The sequence below is a fragment of the Lipotes vexillifer genome, unplaced genomic scaffold (assembly GCF_000442215.2).
Source record: "Lipotes vexillifer unplaced genomic scaffold, Lipotes_vexillifer_v1.1 scaffold149, whole genome shotgun sequence".
Classification (NCBI taxonomy): Eukaryota; Metazoa; Chordata; class Mammalia; order Artiodactyla; family Lipotidae; genus Lipotes; species Lipotes vexillifer.
In genome coordinates, this window is record NW_006779962.1 from 3,915,056 (window position 1) to 3,940,373 (window position 25,318).

At 57.8% G+C, this 25,318-nt stretch overlaps 1 protein-coding gene across 1 annotated transcript in view; it reads right to left on the reverse strand.

Annotated features, from left to right (window-relative positions):
- ASS1 (argininosuccinate synthase 1) overlaps positions 1-18,443 on the reverse strand; it is a 46,594-nt gene extending 28,151 nt beyond the window's left edge. Inside the window, exons 1-7 of the mRNA XM_007453132.1 lie at positions 18,334-18,443; positions 16,326-16,394; positions 14,475-14,663; positions 6,858-6,914; positions 4,781-4,855; positions 1,449-1,519; positions 845-875 (exon numbers count right to left, since the gene is read on the reverse strand). Coding sequence (XP_007453194.1) covers positions 845-875; positions 1,449-1,519; positions 4,781-4,855; positions 6,858-6,914; positions 14,475-14,663; positions 16,326-16,394; positions 18,334-18,438 — 597 coding nt within the window. The 5' untranslated portion in view covers positions 18,439-18,443. The remainder of the gene's footprint in view (positions 1-844; positions 876-1,448; positions 1,520-4,780; positions 4,856-6,857; positions 6,915-14,474; positions 14,664-16,325; positions 16,395-18,333) is intronic.
- Between the last annotated feature and the right edge of the window lie 6,875 nt (positions 18,444-25,318).

Below are 25,318 nucleotides of genomic sequence, written 5' to 3' on the forward strand. Positions count from 1 at the left end.
GGTGATGTGATGATGATGAGGATGGTGGTGGTGATGGTTGTGGTGATGATGGTGATGATGATGGTGGTGATGATGGTTGTGATGATGATGGTGATGATGATGGTGATGATGGTGGTGATGATTGTTGTGATGATGATGGTGATGATGGTGGTGATGATGGTGATGATGGTGGTGATGATGGGGGGGGGGGTGGTGGTGGTGGTGGTGTAGCGGGGCTGAGCCAGGCAATGGAGACACAGCCCCTCAGGGACAAAGAGACTTTTCTCTTCCCAGGGTAGATCTCCATCTCCCACGGTGGGCTGGGGCGGGGGGAGATACAAAGGAAAACCCCCCAGGGAGAGAAATCCTAAACTTCAAACACGGCCGAGGCCCAGCCTGGGAGGCTGGGGACAGGGGCATCAGGGCGGCCTGACGCAGGCGGGCACAGGCCCAGACGAATGGGTCCTGAGGCTCTGATCTGTGCCACCTCCCCCGATGGCAGCAGCGGCCTGAAAGGGCACAGGCTGGGCCCTCCCACAAGTGTCTCATCTGCCTAATTGCTTCTGTATTGTCTCACAATCACACTCTGGCTCTATGCTGCCCTGAAATATTTCCTTCTCCTATTCATCCCAACAGCAATTAGAAAAAGAGCACCAGAGAAGGGGGTGGATCTTAAAACGCAGTGTGCAGTGGCTAGGCGGCGGGGCGCCCGGTGGGGAGGGTCGGGGAACACAGGCCGGACTCGGCCCCAGCCCCACGCCTGGCCCCCCGTGAAATTTCAAATTAGGCTACAAACACACCAGACAGTGTCGGCACGGAGCAGCCACCGCTAGACAGCCGGCTTGGGAGGGAAATGGGGAATTACCTTGGGGTTCTCCAGGATTCCAGCCTCGTAGCTGTAGGGGAGAAGAAAGATGGGGGTCAGTGGAGGGGGCAGAGGGACACAGCCTTGACACCCCTACCCCCAACGTAAGTCCGGTCTGTCCTTTTATCTCTGCCAAAGCAACTGCTGCCAAGCCCGCCTGGAACATTCTGGGCCCACCGCAGTTGGCCGTGGGAGCTGCAGGCTACAAGCAAGGGCCTGGGACACTTCCCTCAGTCTTCAGGGCGCCAGATCCAGGGGGCCTTCTCAGAGGGTTGTTCCCAGATGCTGTTCCCTCTGCTTTCGACGCCCTTCCCGGAGCCCCGGCCGGTCCCTCCTCATCCTTAAGGTTCTAACCTCAAATGCCACTTGCCCAGAGAAGCCCTCCCTGACACCCCAGCCGAGGCCAGGTGCCCTTTATCTACGGCTGGCACTCAGCAGAGCTGCAGCAAGAGCTGGGAACGAGGTGGCCTGTCCTCCTCGAGGCCCCCGGGCTCCGTAAGGGCAGGGACCACGTGTCGTGCGGGTCACCACTACATTCTGGCCCGACGCAGACAGGCGCCCACTGACGCTAAGCAGAGCAGTGGACAGGTGGGCGACGTCTTACCTGATGTGCATCAGATTCTCGTCCATGCTCCACGGGTTCTTGGGGGTGACTGGGACGGGAATTCCATGTCGCTGCAGGCAAGGGGCAACTTGAAGTAGACGCAAGGGTCAGGCCCAGCTGCCTTGGTTTTCTTTCAAGGTCAAAGACACCCCCAACCTCTGGCTCCCATGCAGGCAAGGCCCTGGATGCACCCCTGGTTTCCTTCCCCTCCCTCAGGCTGCTCAGGGAGAGAGTGAGGGCCCATTTCCAGACATGCCCAGGCAGAAACTGTAAGACCCTGTGTCTGAGATGCTGTGGAGTGGATGCTGGCCTTGGAGGTTTCTTCCAGAAGATTCTGAGTCTACACTTCAAGGGCCCCCCAAAGCACTTAAGAGTGTGCCAAGGGTCTCCCAGCACCACCGGCTGACCCCCACTGTGGCCCTATGAGCCGGGAGCTGGAATGGACCCAACTTCCAATATGGATCTCAGCCAAGGCATCTGCACCCACTGGGGTGCTTAACATTCACCCAAGGAAGCGAGAGGCGCCCATGAGAGCTGCTCGTTCAGGACACTTGTTTACGGGGCATGGCCGGGCGCTTCCTGGGGCCACTTACCCCCACTGCTCAGCAGTCACCACACACATCACTCTGCAGCCCTGAAAAGGAATAGCCCCCATCCTCCCTGTTGGTTCTGATTATGTTTTGCTTCCCAGATGATCCATGCCTTGGTCCAAGGAGAAAAGTTATCCCTCCGGAGACCCTGGGCCTGAAAGGCTGTTGGTGACACTTGGAAGGCCTTTTGGATTAAAGATGTGGCTGGCTTCCTGAGCTGCCCTGGCTGACACCTGGTTGGATCCAGCACGTGTATTACATCCTGCTTTCCCCTCCTGGGCTTACCGGGCACAAAAGCTGAGTGGTCCAGCCCGGCCCCCTTTAAGTCAGCGAGATCGTCCGCTCCGCCTCCCAGGCCCCCTTTCAGCACCTCGCCCCCTGGGTGGGTCCCCCAAACTGGCCAGCCCAGGGTCCCACAGCCTCCACCAGCATCGCCCCATCTCTCTTAATGGGGCTCTGCCCAGGCTCAGCTCATGCCCACGACTAAGATTCTAGAGGCTTCCTCCAGGGAGCCACTGTTTCCTTCATCAACACCTTAAAATTTCAAAATAAATTAGGTTACCCCCTCTTGATTTTTGTCAAGCTTTACCCAGAGGCTCCTTTTAAAAGAAACAAGCCACACCCACTCTAAAATTTGCGTACTCTTCAATGTAAACCACATGGGCAAAACGGAACACCTCACTTAGAGGCTAATCAATGTCAGAGGGCTCCTTGTGCCCCATGAAGCTGCCCAGAGTCAAATCCACACGCTTGCCCTGTGCCGTCTCCAGGTAGAGTGGCCAGGTGTGGGGACCAGGACCCTGTGCCAGATGGGCTGAAATCCCCTCAGAGAGGACTCGCTGGGCTGGGGCCTGAGAAAACGAGCAGGCGGGTTCCCTGGAGCCTTTCTTCTGGGGGGTGGTTTGGAAACACTCTTGCCTTTCCTCTTTCCCACTGGGGCTCCATCCGAGCGAACGGGAGGTAAGGGGCGGAGGAGGGAGGAACGGGATGGGCAGCCCTTCCTCAGCAGAGAGATATATACAAATGCCAAACATAGTCCCTCAACCAAAGAGATTTGTTTCCCCTCCCCTCTCCATCCTGAGCTCCCCGCCAACACACACACACTGGAAATTCTGGATGCAACTGAGAACAGAAAACAAAACCATCTTCAGCATGCACACAGGAGACTGCCCTGCTTTCCAGCCCCCGACCTTGCACACTGGCTCTAAAAGAATTATGGTGACAGTGATAAGGATGGGATGATTCTGAGTGTTTTTCCCTTGGACGACGGATTTGCGGGGAGGTGGAAAGTGATGCTAATGCATGTTTTCGATGAGTCTCCTAACAGCACCTTGTGGCCTTGGCGACTTAGGAATCTTGAAAGCAGGGCTTTTCAAAGCCCCATTGATTTTCGTCTCAGCTGAAGCAGCTGCCTGGCTCTGAATTTTGGACAGAGTCTGCTTGCTGCTCTGTCATTCTGGTCACTCCCCGGGTGCAGGGACACTGCCTCCGTCCTGGAATGTGGTCAGATTGCCGAGAGCTCAATTCTGATCCCAGCCTCCAAGGGAGGGTCGGTGGCCAGAGACACAGACTCATCTCTCCGGGACAAACTTTCCTGTTTAAAAGGTTATTTGAGACAGTAGCTGAGCCAAGGGCCTTCTCCCCAAAATCTGGGAAGGAGGGACAGCAACACTGCTGAAATTCATCTTTTCTGGAAAAACCAGGGGCCGCTTTTGTTGTGGGAGCTTCACGGAAATGAAGGGCAGCGCAGCGTATGGGTCAGGCCTCTCTTGAACCACAACTGCAGGCGTAAGAATGTAGACGGGCGGGGGTCTCAATTCATTGCTCTTAAAGATAAAACGTGCTTCGTGTTCTGTATCATCAAGGAGACCAAGGAGGGGAAAAAAGCCTCTAACCTTGTTCTCTTAATAGCTCTGCTATTTGAAAATTTGTTTGGCAACATATGGGCTTGCTCTTGTAAACTCCCCTTTTAATAATAAAACAACAGATGGTAGAAGAGATCTTTCCTCCGAGCTCTCCAGGTCTTAATGGGAGACTGGCGGTAGGGGCAGGGCTGCGTCCCCGCCGCGTCCCCTACCACGCGGCCCCTTGGCCGCAGCAAGAGCTCACAGCCAGCCCTGGTGACTGCTGTTTAAAACCCCGAGTAATTTTCTGCTGTATGCACGGGGTTGCTTCCCCCTGTCTGACTGATTGAGGCTGTTTGTCAAGGGCTGCCATCGAGTCGCTAAAAAGAAAGGTACCCTGGGGATCCTGGCTAAGGATCTTGATGCAAAACTTCTAATATGTTTTACTGCAACTTGTCCTTCCAAAGGGCTGGTGCGACGAAAGTCCTTGTCTGCCTCTGCCCCTCGGAGCGCCTACCTGCCCCTGGGAAAGCAGGGGACAATTAGGTAACGGAGGGGCACAGAACAGCCGGGCCCCCACCCCCCATCCGCCCATCCCCTGAGTGACACACATCGCAGAGGTGGCAGTTGGAACAGGAAGCAGAGGGGGCCCGTCGCCCTCCTGCTCGGCGGACTGGGGGCTCCCTTGGGAGATGCCCCTGGCAGTGACCACACCTCAGCGGAGCCGGCCCAGGGAGCAGGTGTAACGGGGCGGAGGGGAGCAGCCAGGGCAGAGGTTCAGTCTCCAGGTGTGGGTATCAGTCCCAGCCCCGTGCCTCTGGCCCAGACAACCCCCTTGGAGGGCTGTGCCTGGAGGGCACTGGGCCAGGGCCGGGGTGATGGTGGGGTCTGGCCATACCTTCGCGTACTCCATCAGATCGTTGCGGCCCTGGAACCGGTTGTAGAACTCGGGCATCCTCCAAGGAGCGATGACCTGGACATGGGGCAAGGAGTCAGGCCCGGGCAGCCTCTCCTGGCTTTAAGCTGCAGAGCTGGCCGCTCTGGTAAGGGCCTGAGGCTCCACTGGGCACCTGGGTGGGGGTTCTACGTACCCCATGGGGTGTGGGCAGGGGGACCCCGTTGGGCAGGGGAATGACACGGCCTGCCGTCCTAGAGGGTGGCTTTGGAGAGGCCCGAGCTCTGTGGCAGAATGGCCGTGCGTCCCCAGGCGGGTTCCTGCCCCTCTGGGCTTCGGTCTCTCCAACTGAGACTTGAGGGTTTGAACTAGATAGGCCTCAAGTTTCCTGATGGCACCCCTGTCTAGAGGGCCAGGAGCCCACACCCCTGGTGACTAAGGAGGGGTTCACGTTGCTGCAGCTGCACCGCCTGGCCCTGCTGCGGGGCAGTGAGGCCCATGCGACCTGCAATGTCCCCTGGCCCACCCCTCTTTCTCCCCTCCCTTCCCCCTCCCCCAGGGCTGCTCTGGCTGGGGAAAGGAGGGGAGCTGGAGCCTGACTGAAGGGACCGAATTCATCCCACCAGCCTGGGGGGTCGGGGACAAGCCCCCAACAAAAGCTCCCACTCAGCCATGGAGCCAGCCAGGCCCCTGCCTCTGCCGACAGCAGCCTAATTGGGGTGGAGGTGTCATCTAGACGGAGAAGCCGGTGTGATCTCCGGGCTGGGAAGCTGATGAGAGTGGCGTGAGTGGGGTCCCCCAGGCCTGGAATGAGCAGTGCCTGGGCATGGAGCTCCCTCTGGCCTCATCCTAGCTCCCGGAGACCAGCCTGGGGCCCGGTCCCCAGCCCCATCCCACCCCTGGCCTTGGCCTCTGCAGACAAAGACCCAGAAACCGGACACCCTGGCCCCCCAAGCTGCTGAGGGAACAGAGAATGGGGGTTGGGGAAGGACCTCACGCCCACCCGCCTACAGCATCAACAGGCAGCTACTTTCCGGGGGCTTCTCTGCCGCCTGGTGTTTGGGGTCAAAACAGATCATTAGAGTTCATTACCGCTCACCTCCAGGCCACTCTCACCCCCCAAGCAGCTGCTGGCTGGTTCAAGGGACAGAGAAAGATGTTCCACTTAAAAGAAAAAAAATGAAACCCCTTAGGGACCCTTGTGGGCTTGGGAGGGGCACGTTTTCTGTCGCTTTCGCCCGAAGTGGGCTCAAAGGAGCTGGACCCGCGCCTGCCTGTGCCGTCCAAGATGGCACCCAGGCGCCACGTGTGACCACCAAGGCCCGAATCGTGGCCGGTCCCAGCTAAGTGTAGAGCACACAGTGGGTCTCAAAGGGTTAGTACCAAAAGAATGTAAAACATCTCAATAATTTTTTTACATCGATAACATGTTGAATGGTACCATTTTGGATACATAGGGTTCAATAAACCATAGTAAAATGATGTCACCTGTTGCTTTTTACCTTGTTTTGTTTTTTTTTACGTGGCCACTAGAAAAACTGCAGTCACCCTTGGGCCTTGTGTTTATGGCATTTAGTGTATTTCTATGGCTCGGCCTTGCGCACTGGATGCCCAAGGGCCTGATCCTACTGACTCCCATCCCAGGAAAGAATCCGAGACCCCGGGGGTCAGGGCTCAGGCAGCCGGGAGGGGGAGGGCCTTAGCCGGGTGGCCCCCACTGGGGCTGAGAGGGCTGTGATCAGCTCAGATATTGGCCAACCGTGTCTCAGAATGGCTCCAATCTGCACCCGGGAAGCCAGACCCGGCTTTGCAAGGACCCTGGCGGACGGGCAGCCTCATCTTTCCCTCCAGTGCCTGACCTGCCCAGGCACCTGGGCAGTGTCTCGGGAAGGACAAATGGTCAGGGACAGAGTGTTGTCCCCCTGCAGTTGGTGTGAGTGAAGGGAGCTCTCCATGGGAAAGAAGGGCACCACCCACCACAAGGTCCCTGTCTGGAGAACCTCCCAGAACCCCATGCCCCACACCCCCAGGGGCCTCAGCCCCCAGCGCCCACCCTCTAGTGGGAGGAGCAACATCTTACCTTAATCTGGGGGGCCAGTGAGTAGCAGGTGAGCTCAAACCGGATCTGGTCGTTCCCCTGAAACGTGGAACGGGACGGTCAGGAGCCACAGAACAGGGACCAGTTGCGGGGGGCGTGGCCAGGGGCGGGGGCAATGCCACGTGACCTTCAACAATCACCCGAGGGCCACTCAGGGCAGACCCCCTGGGTGGATCCCTTCTCCGCATGTGCTCACCTCCAACCTCACAACCTTCTGAGGTGGGTCCTACGAGCCTGTTTGAAAGATGAAGACTGGGCTTTCCTGGAGAGGGCTTTCTGCTCTGGACTTGAACCCAGGACTCCCCGAGTACAGAGCTGAGCTGTGCGGGCACTCAAGTGTGCAGGACGTGTGTCTATGTGTCCGCAAGATGCCCACGTGCCCGTTGTGTGCTGAGCTGTGATGGTCGTGACCCTGTGCGCACTGGTGTGTGAGGGGGCGTGCACACGGGTCATCACGTGTGTCTGCACTTCAGGGGGTGCACACACATGCAGGGCTGGAGGCCTGGCACCGCCGAGACTCCAGGCAGCCCCCGAGCTGCCCACACGTCGGCCTCTTCCCAAGGGCCTCCCACCTACCTGGCCCCACCTGCCCCACTCCCATGGTTCCACAGTGCTTTTGTCCAGAAAACCGGGAGTCCTGTCTCCTCTGGGAGCCTCAGTTTCCCTGTCTACACAGTGGCTGGCTGGGGGAGGGGTAGATCCAGGTGACCACCGAAGGCTCCTCTGCACAGAGAGGGAAACAGGCCCAGAGGTGGAAGGGACAAGTCCAAGGGCACAGAGCCTGGCCCAAGCCCAGGCGCTGGGGCCCCACGGCCCCCACCAGCCTTGGGCAGGCGGCCCTGCCTCCCTGTGCCCGCGTCCTGTCCTCAGAGACAATGGCTGCCAGCCGCCCGCCTGCTTCCCATCAGCTCGGCAGCCTGGAGGGAGGCTTAAGCGCTGTGGAAATATCAGAGGGACCTCTCGCCTACTGTGAAAACTGCACAGGCGCAGCGAGGCAGCGGCGGGAATAACATGTTATTTTCCAGAGTCTTGTCAGGCGACGCGGAAATACAGGTTTCAGCCCCTCTGCTCAGAGCCAGGAGCTAAGGGGCCAAGGCCGCTCCTCTCTTGGTATCTCCCGGGGCTACAAGCTGTGCGGGACCAGCCACCCCACTCACCCTCCATCCCATCCCTTCAGTGAGCGCCTACCATGCCCTGGCTGCCACATGGGAGAGCCACCTGGCACCAGCGGGATTTTTAACCCTGTTTTACAGATGAGGCAATTCAGGCTCAGAGAGGTGGAGTCACTTGCCCAGGGACACACAGCCAGCAGGCACCACTCCCATTCTAATAGCTCACAGTCAGGTAACGGGTCTGAGCTCCACGCATAACTCATTGAACCCTTACGGCAGCCCCTGAGGTGGGTTCTATTATTATCCCCATCTCACAGATGGGGAAACTGAGGCACAGGCTGTGATACTTGCCCGAGGGCCAGTGACCAGCACAGTTCCTGGAGCAATGGTGTCTACAATAAAAAGCATATGGTCTAGTGTTGCACATCCTGGTGATTTTTTTTTTCTCCAGGGCTTCAAGTTTCCCCCAGCACAATGGCAGCTTGTGCCTCCTTGGACGGGCATGCCGGGCTGGGGTCTGCCCATCAGGATCGCCATGGGGACACCCATCTGTTCCTGAGCCAGAGACCCTCGCAGAAGCCAAACAGGCTCCCCAGGTTCAAACTCTGTCCCAGACAAGAGCCGAGGCCTGTCCAGTCCTTCCCTCCCTGACCCCAGGAGCCCCAGGCCCAGGGTGGCCCTGTCAGGTTTCCCCGGGGGCCGGGGAGGAGGTGTAGCAGGTCCCACACAGCCCGTGCGTGTCCACGTGCTGATATACATGTGTAAGTGCGGGTGCCGCGCCCTCGGGGACTGCATGGGGCTCTCCCATCTGCTCCTGGCCTCACCATACAGATGGCGCCATTTACAAAACCCCTGCCGCCACACCCCTTCCCGAGTCTCAGGCTCCTATTTCCAGGCCCGTCTTCCAAAACTGGGGGGAGGAAGGGGGCCCTCAAAGGGCCATCCCAGCTTCTGTGCAGCTCTCTGGTGGGGAGGGTTCAGGGTCCCCGAGGGGTGTGAAGGGGTGGACCCCCGCTCTCTCGGCACCAGGTGCCGCCTGGGCTGGGCCCTGGGTGAGAAGCTGCCTCTGGCCTCCAGGCCTTTGCACAAGCTATTCCTGCAGCCTGGGATGCCCTTCCTCCTGTCTCAGCATCACCGTCACCCCCTGCTGGGTCAGGGCTCCCAAGTCCCCTGTATGGGTGTCCCAGTGTGTGGAGGACAGCCAGGGATGGGTAGGTATTCAGTGGGGCGTTCAGTGAGCCAATGCATGAAGGCGACATCGGTGGGGCTGGAACAACGGCCCGGAGGCCCTGGGTCTCTCCATCGCCCGACTCGGGAGCCAGAAGCTGGGAGAGGCCGGGGGCTCAGGACGGTCCCTGCTAGAATCTCCCCATCTGGGGAAGCCCCCCTGCAGTCTGCTTACACCCAGCTCTTTCTCTTCACTGCGAACCCCTTGCAGAAAGTTTGGCCAAGTGTCCTACCCAGATCTGCCTCTGGGTGCCAGCCTCCTGTAGGCCACACTCACTCACTCTGGACACCCATCTCCTGACGTGTAAAGTCACTGATGCGCCCCCCCCCCGCCCCCTCCAGCCGCCCGCCTGCTTCCCATCAGCTCGGCAGCCTGGAGGGAGGCTTAAGCGCTGTGGAAATATCAGAGGGACCTCTCGCCTACTGTGAAAACTGCACAGGCGCAGCGAGGCAGCGGCGGGAATAACATGTTATTTTCCAGAGTCTTGTCAGGCGACGCGGAAATACAGGTTTCAGCCCCTCTGCTCAGAGCCAGGAGCTAAGGGGCCAAGGCCGCTCCTCTCTTGGTATCTCCCGGGGCTACAAGCTGTGCGGGACCAGCCACCCCACTCACCCTCCATCCCATCCCTTCAGTGAGCGCCTACCATGCCCTGGCTGCCACATGGGAGAGCCACCTGGCACCAGCGGGATTTTTAACCCTGTTTTACAGATGAGGCAATTCAGGCTCAGAGAGGTGGAGTCACTTGCCCAGGGACACACAGCCAGCAGGCACCACTCCCATTCTAATAGCTCACAGTCAGGTAACGGGTCTGAGCTCCACGCATAACTCATTGAACCCTTACGGCAGCCCCTGAGGTGGGTTCTATTATTATCCCCATCTCACAGATGGGGAAACTGAGGCACAGGCTGTGATACTTGCCCGAGGGCCAGTGACCAGCACAGTTCCTGGAGCAATGGTGTCTACAATAAAAAGCATATGGTCTAGTGTTGCACATCCTGGTGATTTTTTTTTTCTCCAGGGCTTCAAGTTTCCCCCAGCACAATGGCAGCTTGTGCCTCCTTGGACGGGCATGCCGGGCTGGGGTCTGCCCATCAGGATCGCCATGGGGACACCCATCTGTTCCTGAGCCAGAGACCCTCGCAGAAGCCAAACAGGCTCCCCAGGTTCAAACTCTGTCCCAGACAAGAGCCGAGGCCTGTCCAGTCCTTCCCTCCCTGACCCCAGGAGCCCCAGGCCCAGGGTGGCCCTGTCAGGTTTCCCCGGGGGCCGGGGAGGAGGTGTAGCAGGTCCCACACAGCCCGTGCGTGTCCACGTGCTGATATACATGTGTAAGTGCGGGTGCCGCGCCCTCGGGGACTGCATGGGGCTCTCCCATCTGCTCCTGGCCTCACCATACAGATGGCGCCATTTACAAAACCCCTGCCGCCACACCCCTTCCCGAGTCTCAGGCTCCTATTTCCAGGCCCGTCTTCCAAAACTGGGGGGAGGAAGGGGGCCCTCAAAGGGCCATCCCAGCTTCTGTGCAGCTCTCTGGTGGGGAGGGTTCAGGGTCCCCGAGGGGTGTGAAGGGGTGGACCCCCGCTCTCTCGGCACCAGGTGCCGCCTGGGCTGGGCCCTGGGTGAGAAGCTGCCTCTGGCCTCCAGGCCTTTGCACAAGCTATTCCTGCAGCCTGGGATGCCCTTCCTCCTGTCTCAGCATCACCGTCACCCCCTGCTGGGTCAGGGCTCCCAAGTCCCCTGTATGGGTGTCCCAGTGTGTGGAGGACAGCCAGGGATGGGTAGGTATTCAGTGGGGCGTTCAGTGAGCCAATGCATGAAGGCGACATCGGTGGGGCTGGAACAACGGCCCGGAGGCCCTGGGTCTCTCCATCGCCCGACTCGGGAGCCAGAAGCTGGGAGAGGCCGGGGGCTCAGGACGGTCCCTGCTAGAATCTCCCCATCTGGGGAAGCCCCCCTGCAGTCTGCTTACACCCAGCTCTTTCTCTTCACTGCGAACCCCTTGCAGAAAGTTTGGCCAAGTGTCCTACCCAGATCTGCCTCTGGGTGCCAGCCTCCTGTAGGCCACACTCACTCACTCTGGACACCCATCTCCTGACGTGTAAAGTCACTGATGCGCCCCCCCCCAGCCCCCTCCCCCCCGAGCCAAGCAGACCACCAGCCCCTGCAGGTAGCTGGGCCCTCCCTCCCCACCACCCCCTGCCTCAAGCCTGGCATCCCTCTGGACCCCAGTCCAGGCCCTCCAGTTTCTCCTCACTCACACCCCCCTCTTCTAGGAAACTGTCTGCAGAGGCTGTTGGGGGCTTCCCCAGGTCCTATTAAATAAGGGGAAACTGAGGCACAGGAATACGCCTTGCCCATCGACCCTCAGAAGAGATGGGAAATTTCGGGGTGGGGGGCACCGGGCCCAACCATCCCCTGTGGTCTTCCCGCTGCTGGTCTTGGAGGCCCCCCAGTGCTGTTTCAAGTCGGACTGTCCCTCTTGCAGACACTGAGCATGAACTGTAAGGACGTCCCCGAATTTCAAGAGGCTACGGAACTGCCGCGGAGGGTGTTCTTCTCAGAAGCGAAGCCCCGCAGAACCAGAGTGGGAAACGGGACCCTGGGTGGCCCGGGCCTCCTCCAGCCGCTTCCCTTCAGGGTCAGCCTCCGGAGGCCTCAAACCCAAACCTCTGGTGCCCTCTTGTGGCCAAACGGAGCAGCGCACACAGCCGCTGGCAGCTATTCCCAGCTGCATGGGAGCTAGTCTAGTGCGGGGGGTGGGGGGTCTCCCTGGACCCCAAGAGCCTCCCAGGCCAGGGGCAGACCCACCACCCTTCCTCAGTCCTGATGGTACTTCTGGGGGGAACTTCTCCAGGCAGGAGCCCTTCCATAATCCTCACTTCCTGGCCTCAGCTTGAATACCTCATGGAACAGGGAGCTCACTGCCCGGCTGATTTCATCACAGACAGGTGAGATGTCTCAGAGGTTCATTCTGCACTGATGCTTGTTCTCAAAGCCCCAGTACAGGTCTGATGATTGTGCGATCAGGGGCACTTCTCTCTCATTGAGTGTTTACGATGCGCCAGGTCTATGCTGAGCTCTTTATTGGCATGATCCTACTTCCTACTCACAGCTCTCAACTGCCCCATGAGCGGGTTCTATTTTATCCCCATTTTATAGATAAGGAAACTGAGACTCATGGGATGAAGTCACACAGTGTGAAAGCAGGGGAGCCAGGATCTGAACCTAGCTGTACTGGCCCCAAAGTCCCAAGTCCTGAACCTCTGGGTTCCTCTGAACTCTCTCCTACCGCCTGAGTGGAAGGCGGTATGCAGGCCTCTGCCCAAACGGCCCCGGTCCACCCACTGCTCCGCCTATGATTCCCACCACCCCGCTCAAAATGTGCTCACGACTAGGGTGTTAGTGAAAACTAGGGCGACGCTCGCCGGTCCGCTTCTTTTACAGGAGCCCATAGTTTCAGTCCAGAACAATCCCCTACATACCATAGGGGTGGGGGAGGGCCACTGGCCACCCCTGTCCAACCTGGGGGGTTTGAAGCCAAACCCCGCAGCATGGCCCCGGCCCAGCCCTGGCCCTGCTGCTTCTCTCAAGGCTACAGCTCCCACTACGTGTTCAGGACCCTCGTCTCCAGGCTTTTGCTCAGGCTGTTCCCTCCGCCTGGCACTCTCTTCCTGTACCCATTCCTCCTCCCTCAGGGCCGTGCTCTGCACGACAGCCTTCCCTCGGCCCCTGCCTGCTGCCCCCTCGGCTCCCCTCGGCTCCCCTGGCACTGACCCTACCGCCACCCTCTCCCTCGCTAGGACACAGACCCCCTGAGGGCAGGAAAAAGGGCCCGTGAAGTTCAACACTGTTCCGGTGTCCGGCACGCACTCAGCCCTGTACAGACGCCAGTACAAGCTGGCTGACCGAGCACCAAGCAAATGAGTGAGCTTCCAAAGACACCACTACCACCTGGTGGGACGACTGTTTGCAAGGCCACCCCCAAATCACACCTCCTCCGTCATAGTCTGAGCTGTGAGTGTCCCTACATCACACTGAGCCAGGGCCTGCTCCCCCACTCCCGACTGCCTCGACCAGCCTTGCCGGGGGCGGGCCTGGGTCAGGTCAGGACACGCGTGCTGAGAGGTAGGCCCCCTGCCCCCCAGCCTGGAGCAAGCTGTTGGCGGCATGTCCACTAACTGCGAGCTCACGACTCCAGAGTAACACTGCCTACATCGTTAGGAATCTTGTTTCTTGAGCCCTGCCACCTGCGGGACGGGGGCTGAGGGCTTTCCTGCCTTCTATCCCCAGGGTCGTCCTTCAGTCTGCACTCCTGCACACAAGGGCCAGAAGTAGCAGGTGTGTTATCGGTTGAACTGTGTCTCCCACAAAAGATAAGTAGAAGCTCTAACCGCCCCCCACCCCCGACCGAATCCTTCAGAATGTGACCTTATTTGGAGATAGAGCCTTTACGGAAGTAATCAAGTTAAGATGAGGTCATTAGGGCAGGCCCTAATCCAGTATGACTGGTGTCCTGATAAAAAGGAGAAATGTGGACACAGAACCAGACACGTGCAGAGGGCAGGCAATGTGAAGATACCCCGAGGAGACAGCCACGTGAAGACGCAGGCCTGGAGTGATGCACCCACAAGCCAAGGACACCTGAGCTACCCGAAGCCAGGGGAGAGCCCGGAAGCGGCCCTTCCCTAGCACCTTCAGGGGGAGCATGGCAGCCAACACCTTGATTTTGGACTTCCGAAACCTCCAGAACCGTGAGAGGATCCATTCCTGGTGTTTATGCCGCCCAGTCTGTGGTGCCGTTGCCCCGGGAAACTAAGACAAGGCCTCATCCCCAGTTTGCAAGTGGAGAAGCTGAGGCTCAGGAAGGGCCTCGCCCAAGGCCACACAGCTGGGATTCAAGCCCTTTGCTACCTCGTGGTCTCTGACCCTGCCCACTGCATTAAACGGAGACTCCCACAGAGACCTTGGTCCCTGAGCCTCAGCAGCAAGTTTGCAAAACGGGGTGACACTGCTCAAACCGCATGTGGAACAGGCACACGGGACTCACACACTCGGGGTACAGGGCAGAGCCGTCCCTAACTCGCTACTGAAAACATTCCTCTTATTCAGACTGGACGGGCCAGTCTGTCCTCTGCATACCTGACTGTGCTGGGGGAGAACCTACAACTGCTTGAGGACCGCCCATTGCCTGGCTGCCTGTGTGCCCCTCGCAGGCCCCCTGTCTCCTTCTCCGTCCCCAGCTGTCCATCCTGGTCTCACCTTTCCTGTGGCGCCATGTGACACATACTTGGCTCCCTCCTGCTGGGCGATCTCCACCTGTTTGCGGGCAATGCAGGGCCTGGCGAGAGAGGTACCCAGGAGGTAGCGGTCCTCGTACAGCGCACTGGACTGGATGGCGGGCCAGATGAACTCCTCCACAAACTCTTTGCTGACGTCCTCGATGAACACCTATGGAGAGAGGAGCCCATGAGAGGGAGCCTCGGCAGGGACGGGATGCAGTCAGAAAGCAGAGTCCCAGGGGCCTCAAGTGGCCTGCATCTAAGGCAGACGCTGTTAATGGATCCCAGGGCAAGCTGTACCTCCACTTTTCCTTCTGCATCTGTAGTAGACATCATAAATCAATCCAGCATACACTGCAGTTACTCTCCCTCCTGCACTCATGGCAGACATTACTAATCAATCCTGATATACCATCCAGGCAAAACTGGATGTGGTCCTTAAATCCCTCCCAACATAGCATTCTGGGCCTGAGATGAAACAAGAGCTAAATCTAAGACCTAAATCTAGATGTAATCCACAAAAGCCAGGGATTATTTTGTCCCACAGGTGGCAGCTGGCAATATCTGGAGATATTTTTGGTTGTCATAACTGATGGGTTGTGGGGGTCATTCTGGCCTCTAGTGGGTAAAGGCCAGTGATGCTGCTAAACATCCTACAATGCACAGGACAGCCAGCCACATGTCAATAGTGTCGAGGTTGAGAAACCCTAATCTAGAGGAATTATTCTCAAAATGTAAACCCCCTAGAGTTCCCCAGACCCTTTCAGGGAGACTGAAAACATTTTTTATGATACTCAGTTGATATTTGCCTTTTTCACTCTGTTGACATTCACATTGAATATGCAAAAGTGATGATGGGGGAAGGGGCTGGCACCTTAGCACAAATCAGGGCAGAGGCACCACACTCCTCAGACATGGTGTTCCTCACGCCTTGCTCTCACAGTGCAGATATCTCTTAAGAGTGGTCTTGAAAATGCAGTAAAAAATGATTAATTTTGTTATAGCTCGACTCGAGTACAAAATGTGAAATATACACGAAGCATATCTGCTGCATTCACAAGTGAGTTATTAGCTCAACTAGCCCCTTTTCTCATAGAACATCGTTCTTGAACAAAGGACCGACAGACAAAACAGGGTCAATGCAGACTTGGGTTTTTGGCCAACATTTTCATAAGAATGTAGTGACCCTATCACTTCAAGGAAAACTGAGAATTTGTTGCCAAGCTTTCCAGTAAAAGTTAGAATTATGGAAAACTTGTATCTGACACCGTGAACTTGACAGCTTCCTAATACTTCTGATGTGAGTTTTATTGCGTTTTATTGTGCTTTGCAGATATTGTGTTTCTTTTGTACTGTTAGCCTATGTGAGCAGGGACCACGCTGGCCACGTTCACCTTATGGGCCTGCTCACCACATGATTAGATGCTCAATCAATGCACTGATTCTGTTGAATGGATGGAAGGATGGGTGGATGGACAGAGAGCTAGGAGGGATGGACAGGTAGATGGATGAGGGCTGGATGAGTGAGTGGATGTGTGAATGGACAGCAAGATAAAAGAGGGATGGGCAGGTGGATGGATGGGTGAGGAAAAGACAGATGGATGGGGAGGTGGGCTGGGGAGGTGACTGGGTGGAAGAGTGGCTGGGGGGACCAGAAGATGATGCCCTTTGCACACCAAAAGCAGAAGGAATTGACCTTATACTCCTGGAAGCAAGAGGACCAGTTGGAAGGCGTGGGGGAGACAAGGAGCTTTGGGACAGGACCCCCCACAGCTGCCTCCACCAGGTCAAATCCCATTTCCAGCGCCAAACCCTGCCTCCCGCTTGGTACCTTTCTAGCCCCAAGCTTCAGTGCCTTCTTCCTGGCTTCCTCAAAGTCTTCCTTCTGGCCCACGTTGGCCTGATGAGCAGAAGCAGAGAGGACCCATTAACCCAGGGGCAGAAAGAACAGCTGAGAAGGATGTCCCCCCCCCGCCCCTCCCCTACCCTGGGGTGAGCCGTGGGCAAGTGCGTTTCACACACAACAGCCCTCAGAAGGCGGTGGTTTCGACTGGATCGCTGAGGTCAAAGTAGGAAGGAGAAAGGGCGCTAACCAGGGTCTGGAGAAGCTGTAACACTCTCCAGAGCTAATACTTGGTTGAAGGACGGGCCGAGCCTGGCCCTGTGCACCCAGGCTGCTAGGTTGCAACATTTGCTGTCACTGCCTTGAAGGTCTAAGGTTTCCCTTGAACCCGTCTAACTCTTCCCCCAATCCCCCCAAAGTCAGTACAAAGGTTGGATAGTCAGCAGCTGCCCGACTCTCAGCTCACTTCCCCAGCCAAGTGCAGCAACTTGACTGTCCCAGGGTGCCTGAGCCGGCTCGAGGCTGAGGCCTGGGCTATGGATACCCAGCTGTCCCCCTGCTGGAGCCCAGCCTCCGGTTCCAACAGCCCCATCTAGACATGGGCATTTTTTTTTTGCTGGCTGCACTCTGGCCTCCTGCCTAGACGTTGGCCCTGGCTTCTGCTCAACAGACTCTGGAATCTTCCCAGAGTCCAGCTGCAGGTGCTTTTCTGAGGTCACTCAGCTTTTAAATCTGCCTTGGGGGAGCCCGGGATCTGGACGGCCCACCGCTGCTGCTGAGGACAGGATGCACACACCCCAGGCTCTCTGCATCCACTCAAAGCCCTGGCTCTCTCTCAGCAGGCAACTGTGAGCCAGGCACTTCCCCTCCCCGACCTGAGGGACACGGGGTCAGCACTGTTACGGATGGTAGATTGACTTCAACTGCAAACAAACGGTTCTTGACAACAGCTGAACTTTTCCTGTCCAGAGTGCCACCTTCACTTCCTCTGCAAAGAGAACCTTCTCTGCTGGGACCTCTTTCCACAGGGATGGGTGAGAGCACATCACATCACCTGCTCACTGTAGGGACGAGCCCTCCGAGACACAGCCATACTGACAAATGCATGGTGGGCAGGGACTCAGGCCAGCCAGTGAGAGTCCCCCCTGGCCCTTCTGTCAGAGCCTCTGCAGGAAGCTCTCCTTTCTCTGGGAAAACTTGGGTCTGATGATGTGGGCCTTGCCTGCCCCGTGGAGAAGCCAAAAATGAAGCCAAGCAGAGATGGAGGCAGATCTGGATAAGCACCTGGATCCAGCCTTGCCTGAAGCCATTATACCCATGGCCTTCTCAGTTATATGAAGAACTGTATTATTTTGGTTTTCTTTTTTGCTTATTTTGGGTTTTGTTTGGCTTAAGCTGGGTTTCTAGAATTTGCACAGTCATATGGAGAAAGATTCAGAGGTTATGTCCAGGTTTATCAGAAGTTGAGCTGGTTTAATTAGGGATGTCTGCTATGGACCCTGGATGGGGGATGGCATCATACATAACCTATGGCCCGTGACCTATTTGCGATCCCAGAATTAGATGATCTCCAAGGGCTCGTCTAGTTTAGCCAGTGTAGGATCCTACACTCTTTGCTGAATAATTGAGGGCTTTGGGAAAGGGGAAGATGGTATGCCTTCTCGTGGCCTCCAGCAGATCCAAGCCCTTGGTCCCTCTCCAGGGAGGCTGGCCCGGCAGCTCTGCCACGCTCACTCCTGTGCCCCCTGTCCAGTTACTCGCATGGAGACTCGGCCTCCTCCGTGATCTGGGGGGCATCTCAGACCTGGGGGACTTCCAAGGTGTTCACTCGACAGATGAAGAGAAAGAGGCAGTAAATGAGAAGCATTTTCCTACAGTTCAAGACAGGCTTAGAGAGGGGGAGCTGGGTTTGGATGAGTGACAATGGGCAGGTGGGCAGGCTGGATGGACAGCAGGGCCGACAGTAGAAAGACACACATGCCAGGCGCCCCCTCACCAGGTAGGCAATGACGTCATAGCCCTGCTCCTTCAGCCACACGAGGATGCAGGAGGTGTCCAGGCCCCCGCTGTAGGCCAGAACCACGGAGCCTTTGCCGGACATCTCGTCTGGAGGGAGGACACGAGGAAGAATGTGAGTGACCCAGAGCCAGCCCTGCCCCCTTCTCGTCTGCCAGCCCCTCCCGACAGCTCCCTTCTGGCCTGTCCCCCAGCCCCGACCTCGGCCTTGGGCAGTCTTATCCCCTGGACAGGCCGCCACCGTGAGGTGTGAAACAGGATGTTCGTCTGACACCAGGACCAGCTGAGGAGCTGTTCCTTCCTGCAGCCTCACGCCTTCCACCCCCGACACCCTCTCAGGGGACCCACACACACCACGCTGGGGCCTGGCAGGTGGAGGCATGTCTTGGAGCCAGTTCCCCACCAGCTAGAGAAGACGACAGGGTCAAGACGCAAAGGGGTGCACAACGTCAGAAGACTTGGGAGAGGCCGTGGCCCTGAGGCTCGGGCAGCCCACACATCTCCAGTCAGAACTGCTCCTTGCTAGGCTGGGCCAGTGTGAGTGAGGCATGGCCCTGGGGGACTCGTATAGATCACCCTGCACCCTGACTATGACCGCGTGAGGTAGGAGCTGTCATGCATGTCGGGGCAGCAGAGACTGGGGCTCAGAGAGGTCAGTGGCCAGCTCGAGGTCACAGAGCACGTGTCTGTGTCTGGCTCCAGAACCTGGGTTCTTCCCAGCATGCAGGGCTGCCTCCCAGCTCTACAGGGAATAGGATGCCCCCCTGGACCTCTCCCACCTGGGCCCCAGTGAACCTTCACACAATGGGACTTTAGGCTCTTTTTAAAAGCAAGTACCTCTGAGAGGGGAAACACAAGAGACCCCAAACACCTCAATGAACTCAGCTTCAAAATGATTAGTTGGGAGGAGCTCAGAGACCAACTTCCCCATGTGCAGAGCGGGAAACTGAGGCCCAGAGGAGGAAGGTAACCAGGACGTACAGATGGTAGATCTGTCCTGCAGCAGGACAGATGTGTCCCACGCTATCCCTCCCTCTCTTCAGCTACACTGAAGCTTCCGGAAGGCACCAGGGCCTCCTCACTCCTTGTCTTTGCAGCCACTGTTCCTTCTACCCAGAAGGCTCTCCCTGAGCCCTAGGGCTGCATCAGGCTCTGCCTTCCCCCCACTCTCCTCATGGCCCTGAGAGTAGATGCTGTTATGTGCCCACTTTGCTGAAGAGGACCGAGGGTCAGAGAGGCGAGGTCCCTTGCTTGAGGTCCTGTGGTCAGCGGGTGGCAGGGCCAGATTTGGATCCAGTCCATCATCTGTCTCCAGCCTCCATGGACATGGCCCCAGCATCCTGCATTTCCTGGGTGTGTGCTTGTGTCTGGTGGGAGCATTTGCACTGGAGACTGACCAAAGTCAGGGTCCTTAATAGAATCTATTGGGAAAGGCTGTGGACATCACTGCACAGATCCATGTGGCCTCATCCAGAAGGGCCTCTCCCCAAGGATGCAGAGGCTCCTGTATACTGAAGGCTTCTCGTGTGCCTGGAGGTTTAGCTGCAAAGTGGTCACCCAGCCCTTTGCAGTAGAACCCAGCCCAGCCGAGGGACAAGAACACATCCTATGTGCTGTCCCCGGCATCTCACCAGGCCACCTTCCAGCCAGTCCCAGGGCTCACATGTCTTTACTGCCCTTTGGACTTGGAAGGGGAAACACATCATGGAACAGTGAGGTTGGGGGCAGTTCTGATGGATGGATGTCCACAATTCCCCCCTTCAGTGGGCATTCAGCCACCTGCCAGGCTGTCCCAGGCCAGCTGGGGCCAGCAGACATGCACATGGCAACCGCAGCCAGGCAACAGGCCATCCAGGATGGAGGGGAGGAGGTGGGAGGGAGGCAGGAAGGACTCATGGTAGGAAGTGCCTGGGGCTGAAGGTGTGGGTTGCGGGCTTCCAGAATCTGTCTTGATGGCTCAGCAAACCACCCTGCAAATGCACGCAGCTGGGTGACACCAGAGGCCATGAACCCAGCCTACCCAGCCCCTGGACTCCCCTTTGGGCAGCCTCGCTGAGTGGGGAGACTCAGGAGCCCCAGAGCCCCGTCCAGCGCCCTGCTGCAGTGTGCGTGCTCCCAGCCCTGTGTTCATGTGCGAAGGGGCTGGTGGTGTGGTCGGGTGGGGGGGTGTAATGTTGCATATTTGTGAAGCTCTATTGAGATATAATTGACATGCAATCAACTGCATATATCTAAAGCGTACAGTTTAGTAAGTTTGGGCACGTATCTACAGCCAGGAAATCATCACCACAATCAAGATAATGAAGGTATCCATTATAAGCTGAGTCCTCCATTTGTGTTATCCCCAGTTTAGAGACAGGGAAACTGAGCCTCAGGTTAAGGAACTTGCTCAAGGCCTTGCTTGGCTGGTGAGTGGTAGAGCCAGGATTCACACCCAGATCAGCTAGACTCACAAGTACAAGGCTTCCTCTCTCTGGGAGGTGCAAGGAAGGGGATTCCTGGGACAAGGTGTGGTCTGGGAAGCCACAGGTGGCTCAGTCACCCTGGAGTGACAGGGAGAGATGATGTGGGTCCAAGAGTCACCCCTGCTGTGCCACCTCCCAAAGGCCCTGGAGCCAGAGGATGGGCACCCGAGTGGGGGAAGGGCAGCTCCATGGTAACAGACCTCCTGGGCCTGTCCTGTTCTGCCTCAGTGATGCCCCTGTGCCTGATGTGTGGCCCATCACAGCACAGTCACAATGTATTCTAACTGCCCCCGCTGCCCACTGTGAGCTCTGTGCGGACAGGGACCATCTCTCAGCACCCGGCACATGGCAGGCACTCAGAGAAAGGCTGCTGATTCTGCGGCCTGGAGGTCAGTTCCTCACCTATAAAAGAGAGGGTTAGGGTTTCCCTGGTGGTGCGGTGGTTGAGAGTCCGCCTGCCGATGCAGGGGACACGGGTTCGTGCCCCAGTCCGGGAAGATCCCACGTGCCGCGGAGCGGCTGGGCCCGTGAGCCATGGCCGCTGAGCCTGCGCGTCCGGAGCCTGTGCTCCACAACGGGAGAGGCCACGACAGTGAGAGGCCCGTGTACCGCAAAAAAAAAAAAAAAAAAAAAAGGAGAGGGTTACAATCCCCTCCAAGTCTGGAATTCCATGCACATTCTCATCCGGAAACTTGTGAGCCCCTCCTGCCTGCCAGGCCACGTGCGTGCACAGCTACAGAGGGCCTCAGCCTCTGGGTCTGAGACACGTGATGGAATGGGTGCACCCAGGAGTGTGTGCCTGAGTGCAGGTGTGTGTGTGTGTGTACGTGCGCGTGCATATGTGTGCCTGCATTTCTTGGGGAGAATGTACCTGAGACTGCATGCATGCACCTGTGTCTGCACATACACACACACACACACACACGTGTGTGTGTGTGTGTGTGTGTGTGTGTGTGGCGTTTGAGTCTGCGTGTGCACGTCCAGAGATTAGCTGGGCAGGTGGGCTGAGACAATGATATAATCTGACACTGACATTGCTCCGCCCTTCCTGGCGAAGCTCCCGCCTCCCTCAGCCAGTGAGGTCCCTGCCAGTGAGGTCCCGGCAGCCTACGTGGGGCAGAAACTAAAGGAAGCTGAGGCCTCAATTTGGGGGAGGGAGAGTGGAAGAGACTAGGGGCAGAGCACAGCGGCTGGGTCCTCCAGACCTGGGTTCAAGCAGCTTAAGCTGCTCACCTACAAAATGGAAGCAAGAACAGCCCACCCCTCCACAGGGCGACCGTGGATTCCGTGAGATTCCAGGAGGAGCCCAGAGCTGGGTACCACACCTGTGCCCACCAAACTCTCCTTATCACTAGGTCCTGGCTGACCTTGGGCAAGCCCCTCACTCTCTAGGCATCAATATCACCGCCTGCACAACAACCTGAAAGCCTGAAAGCCCTTCTGGTTCTGAAACCCCAGGACACCGGGCTTCCTGCCTGAGGACTCGGCCTCCCCCAGCCCAGGGGGGCTGGACTCCTGGCGCTCTGGGGCTCCTGAGTCTCGGCTTCCCCCAGCCCCAGCCTTGCCGCCACCCCACCCTCCATGAAGGGTGCAGGGCAGGTGCCCCAGCTCCCAGGCACATGACCACTGCCAAGAACATTCATGCCCCCAGCTCCCGGGCCACAGCCCAGACATCCTGCTCCAGAGGAGGGACACCTGGGAAGCGAAGAAGAGAGCCTCATGCCAAGATGCCTGCCAGCCTGGCCTTAGTTGGCAAGGCAGCGGGCATTCTCCAGTGCCCCCGCCAGAGACATCCCGCCAGCTCCCAGTCAATGTGCCAGGCCAGCCGGGGCAGTTGCTCAGCGCCAAGAAAATTCACGCAGCTCTAAAACGTCAAAGCTAGAAGGATGACAAGAGCAGTTACTAGGTGTAATGCCACACGTGCATCATTTCAAGGCGGGGGCTATTATTACCACCTATTTACAGACGATGAACCCGAGGCTCAGAAAAGTTAGTAACTTGCCCAGGTCTCAAGCTAGCGGATGGCAGTGCTGGGATAGAAACCCAGGCTGACTGCAGACCACCTGCTCTTTACTGCTCTCTGCCCTACACTCTCTGGTCTCTAGGAGACCACAGACTGTCTCCCCCTCCCGTTACTTGTCTGCCAGAAGACAAAATCCTCAACGAACCATCACCAGTCAGTATTCTATCTCTCTGTGCTGCAGCAACACGAATGTTCCCTTGGAACCCCTCCCCTCCCATTCTAACTCAGTGGAGCTGAGTTCATTATAGTTTCTAAAAAGCCTAGCTCCACCAAGGCCATAGAATTCTCCCTGACTTAGGGGTTTGCTCATTTTAGGACTGCAACTCATCCTTTTGCTGCCCTCATTCGTGTCTGATAGAGCTAGGGGGCAATTCCACACTTTGACCAGGAGGTCAAAGTGTCAGGATTCAGCCTGAACATTTATTTGCCTGACACACTCAGCTCATTTCATCTGCATACTTGGTGAGACACAGAGGAAGAATTTCTGTGTCTGATGAGAAAGCTGAGGGTAGTAGGGGTGCTCTAGGCTACATACTGAGCTGGCTCTCAGCTGCAAGTTCCTGGGGCCTGAGATTCAAGCAAGGAATGCCAGGCTCTCTTCGGGACACCAGCACTCCAGTGAGCTTCCTCTGTCCACGGTGCGGGGTGTCCTTTGGGAGTGCCTTGGCTTAGGAAGATTGGGTCTCCAGTTTCGACGAGAATGTCCTGAGGTAGGAGGTAGGAAGACTAAGTGGACCTCACCAGGCCCCAGTGGCAGGCACTTAAACCCTTTCCAGAGCATTTGGTTATGGAAGAAAGCATGAGTTCATTCATTTGTTTACTATATTGAAATGCCTGTGGGTGCCTGGCCTATCCCAAGTCTGGGGAGGGCGTCTGCCCCACAGGAAGGAACGAAGGCCTGGTAGATCAACTTTGCCCAAAGTGTTTCAGCAGAAATCAGAGCCTTAGACCTTGAATTCCAGAGGTTATCTCTCTCGGCATGGATGCCCTCAGGCAAGGCGCTCGCTTCAGAGGCTGTGCGCTCAGATTTTGGATGAAGGCATCTGGCTGTCTTGGCTTGCTTCCCAGGACCCACAGGACGAGGACGAGATGGGGCATGGGAAAGTGCTTGCCCAGCAGGTGAGTCTGGGCCTGGCCCCCCCGCAAGTCAGGCTCCTGGGACCCTGGGCCAGGGAAACGGTTATCATCAGAGCCAACTGACCACACATGCCCAGGGGAGGCAGGCAGCTGACGGGGGCACCTGTGGGTACTCAGGGGGGCTCAGACTGTGCTGAGTGGGGGCCTTCCTGCACCCCATCCTGTGCCTGGCCTGGGATCTAGGCGCTCAGCCGGAAGCATTCACCACTCATTCAAGAGCACTCAGCAGAGCCAGAATTACTTCTCAGCATAACGCACAGGTGGCTCCACCGGGACAGGACCCCCTGCCCTGGCTCTGAGACGGGGATGGGCGGGGGCAGGGAGTGTAGAACGGAGACTCCTCCAGTTCCTGCCCAGTTCCCACGCCCTTTGTGGCTGTTTCTGCCCCTACTGTCTCCGTCCCCCACCAGAACCTAAGACAGGAGGGCAGGGACCCTGTCTCCTGTTCTGAACGCCCAGCATGGTGGCACCCGGTGAGTCACTCCCCAGACACGGGGAGTGAACGAACACCCTTCTCAACAGTATACATCCCCTTACTGTTTCCTGAGCCCTGAGCCTGTGCCAGCCGTGATGAATGGAGAAACTGAGGCTTAGGACTCGGGGAGGCTGACCCGAAGGTTCACCCAGTTGTGGAGTTGTGCCTGTCTTCCGGGCTGGGGTCTGCGGGCCTCCAGAACCTGCCCTCTTCTGTCACCAGCCTGTGTGTGGCGGGGAGGGATCAAAGCCCAGGGCCGGCCCGGGATGTGCAGCCAGACCGCGCTGCTCTCGGGAGGAGACGCCCCACTTTGCAGAGAGGAGCACTGAGGCGGCCAGGTCACGGGGCCTCCTCGGGAAGCGCCCTGGCGGGATGGGAGAGGAGCTTCCTGCATTTCACAGAGACTTTCCTTCCCTGGAGGCCGAGGCCGGCCCAGGGGCCAAAGGCAACAGGCATCAGGACGGCTGACATTTCCTGACGAGCGGTCCCTCCCACTGGCCAGTGCCAGCCGGAAACCGGGCACCGCGGCCAGGCGAGGCCCCCGCCCCACCGGCCAGAGAACGCAGAGCCCTTTCAGAAGGCAGAGCCGCGCGACTGACGCCCCCTGCAGGGGAGGGAGCCCAGCCACACCCAAGGCACCGGGGTGGGCCACCCGGAGCCCGGAGCGACCCGCCCGGGGGAAACTGAGGCTGGGGCTGTGGGAGGGGCCGAGATGCCCAAGCCCCGGGGGCGCGCGAGGCGCAGCGGTGAGGCTGGACCTCTGGTTGCGGGCAGAGGAAAAGAGGCGGAGACAGAGACCAGGACCAGAGATGGGCCGAGAGAATCGGGAATCCTCACACCCTCCGGGTTCCCAAGGTCTCCACTT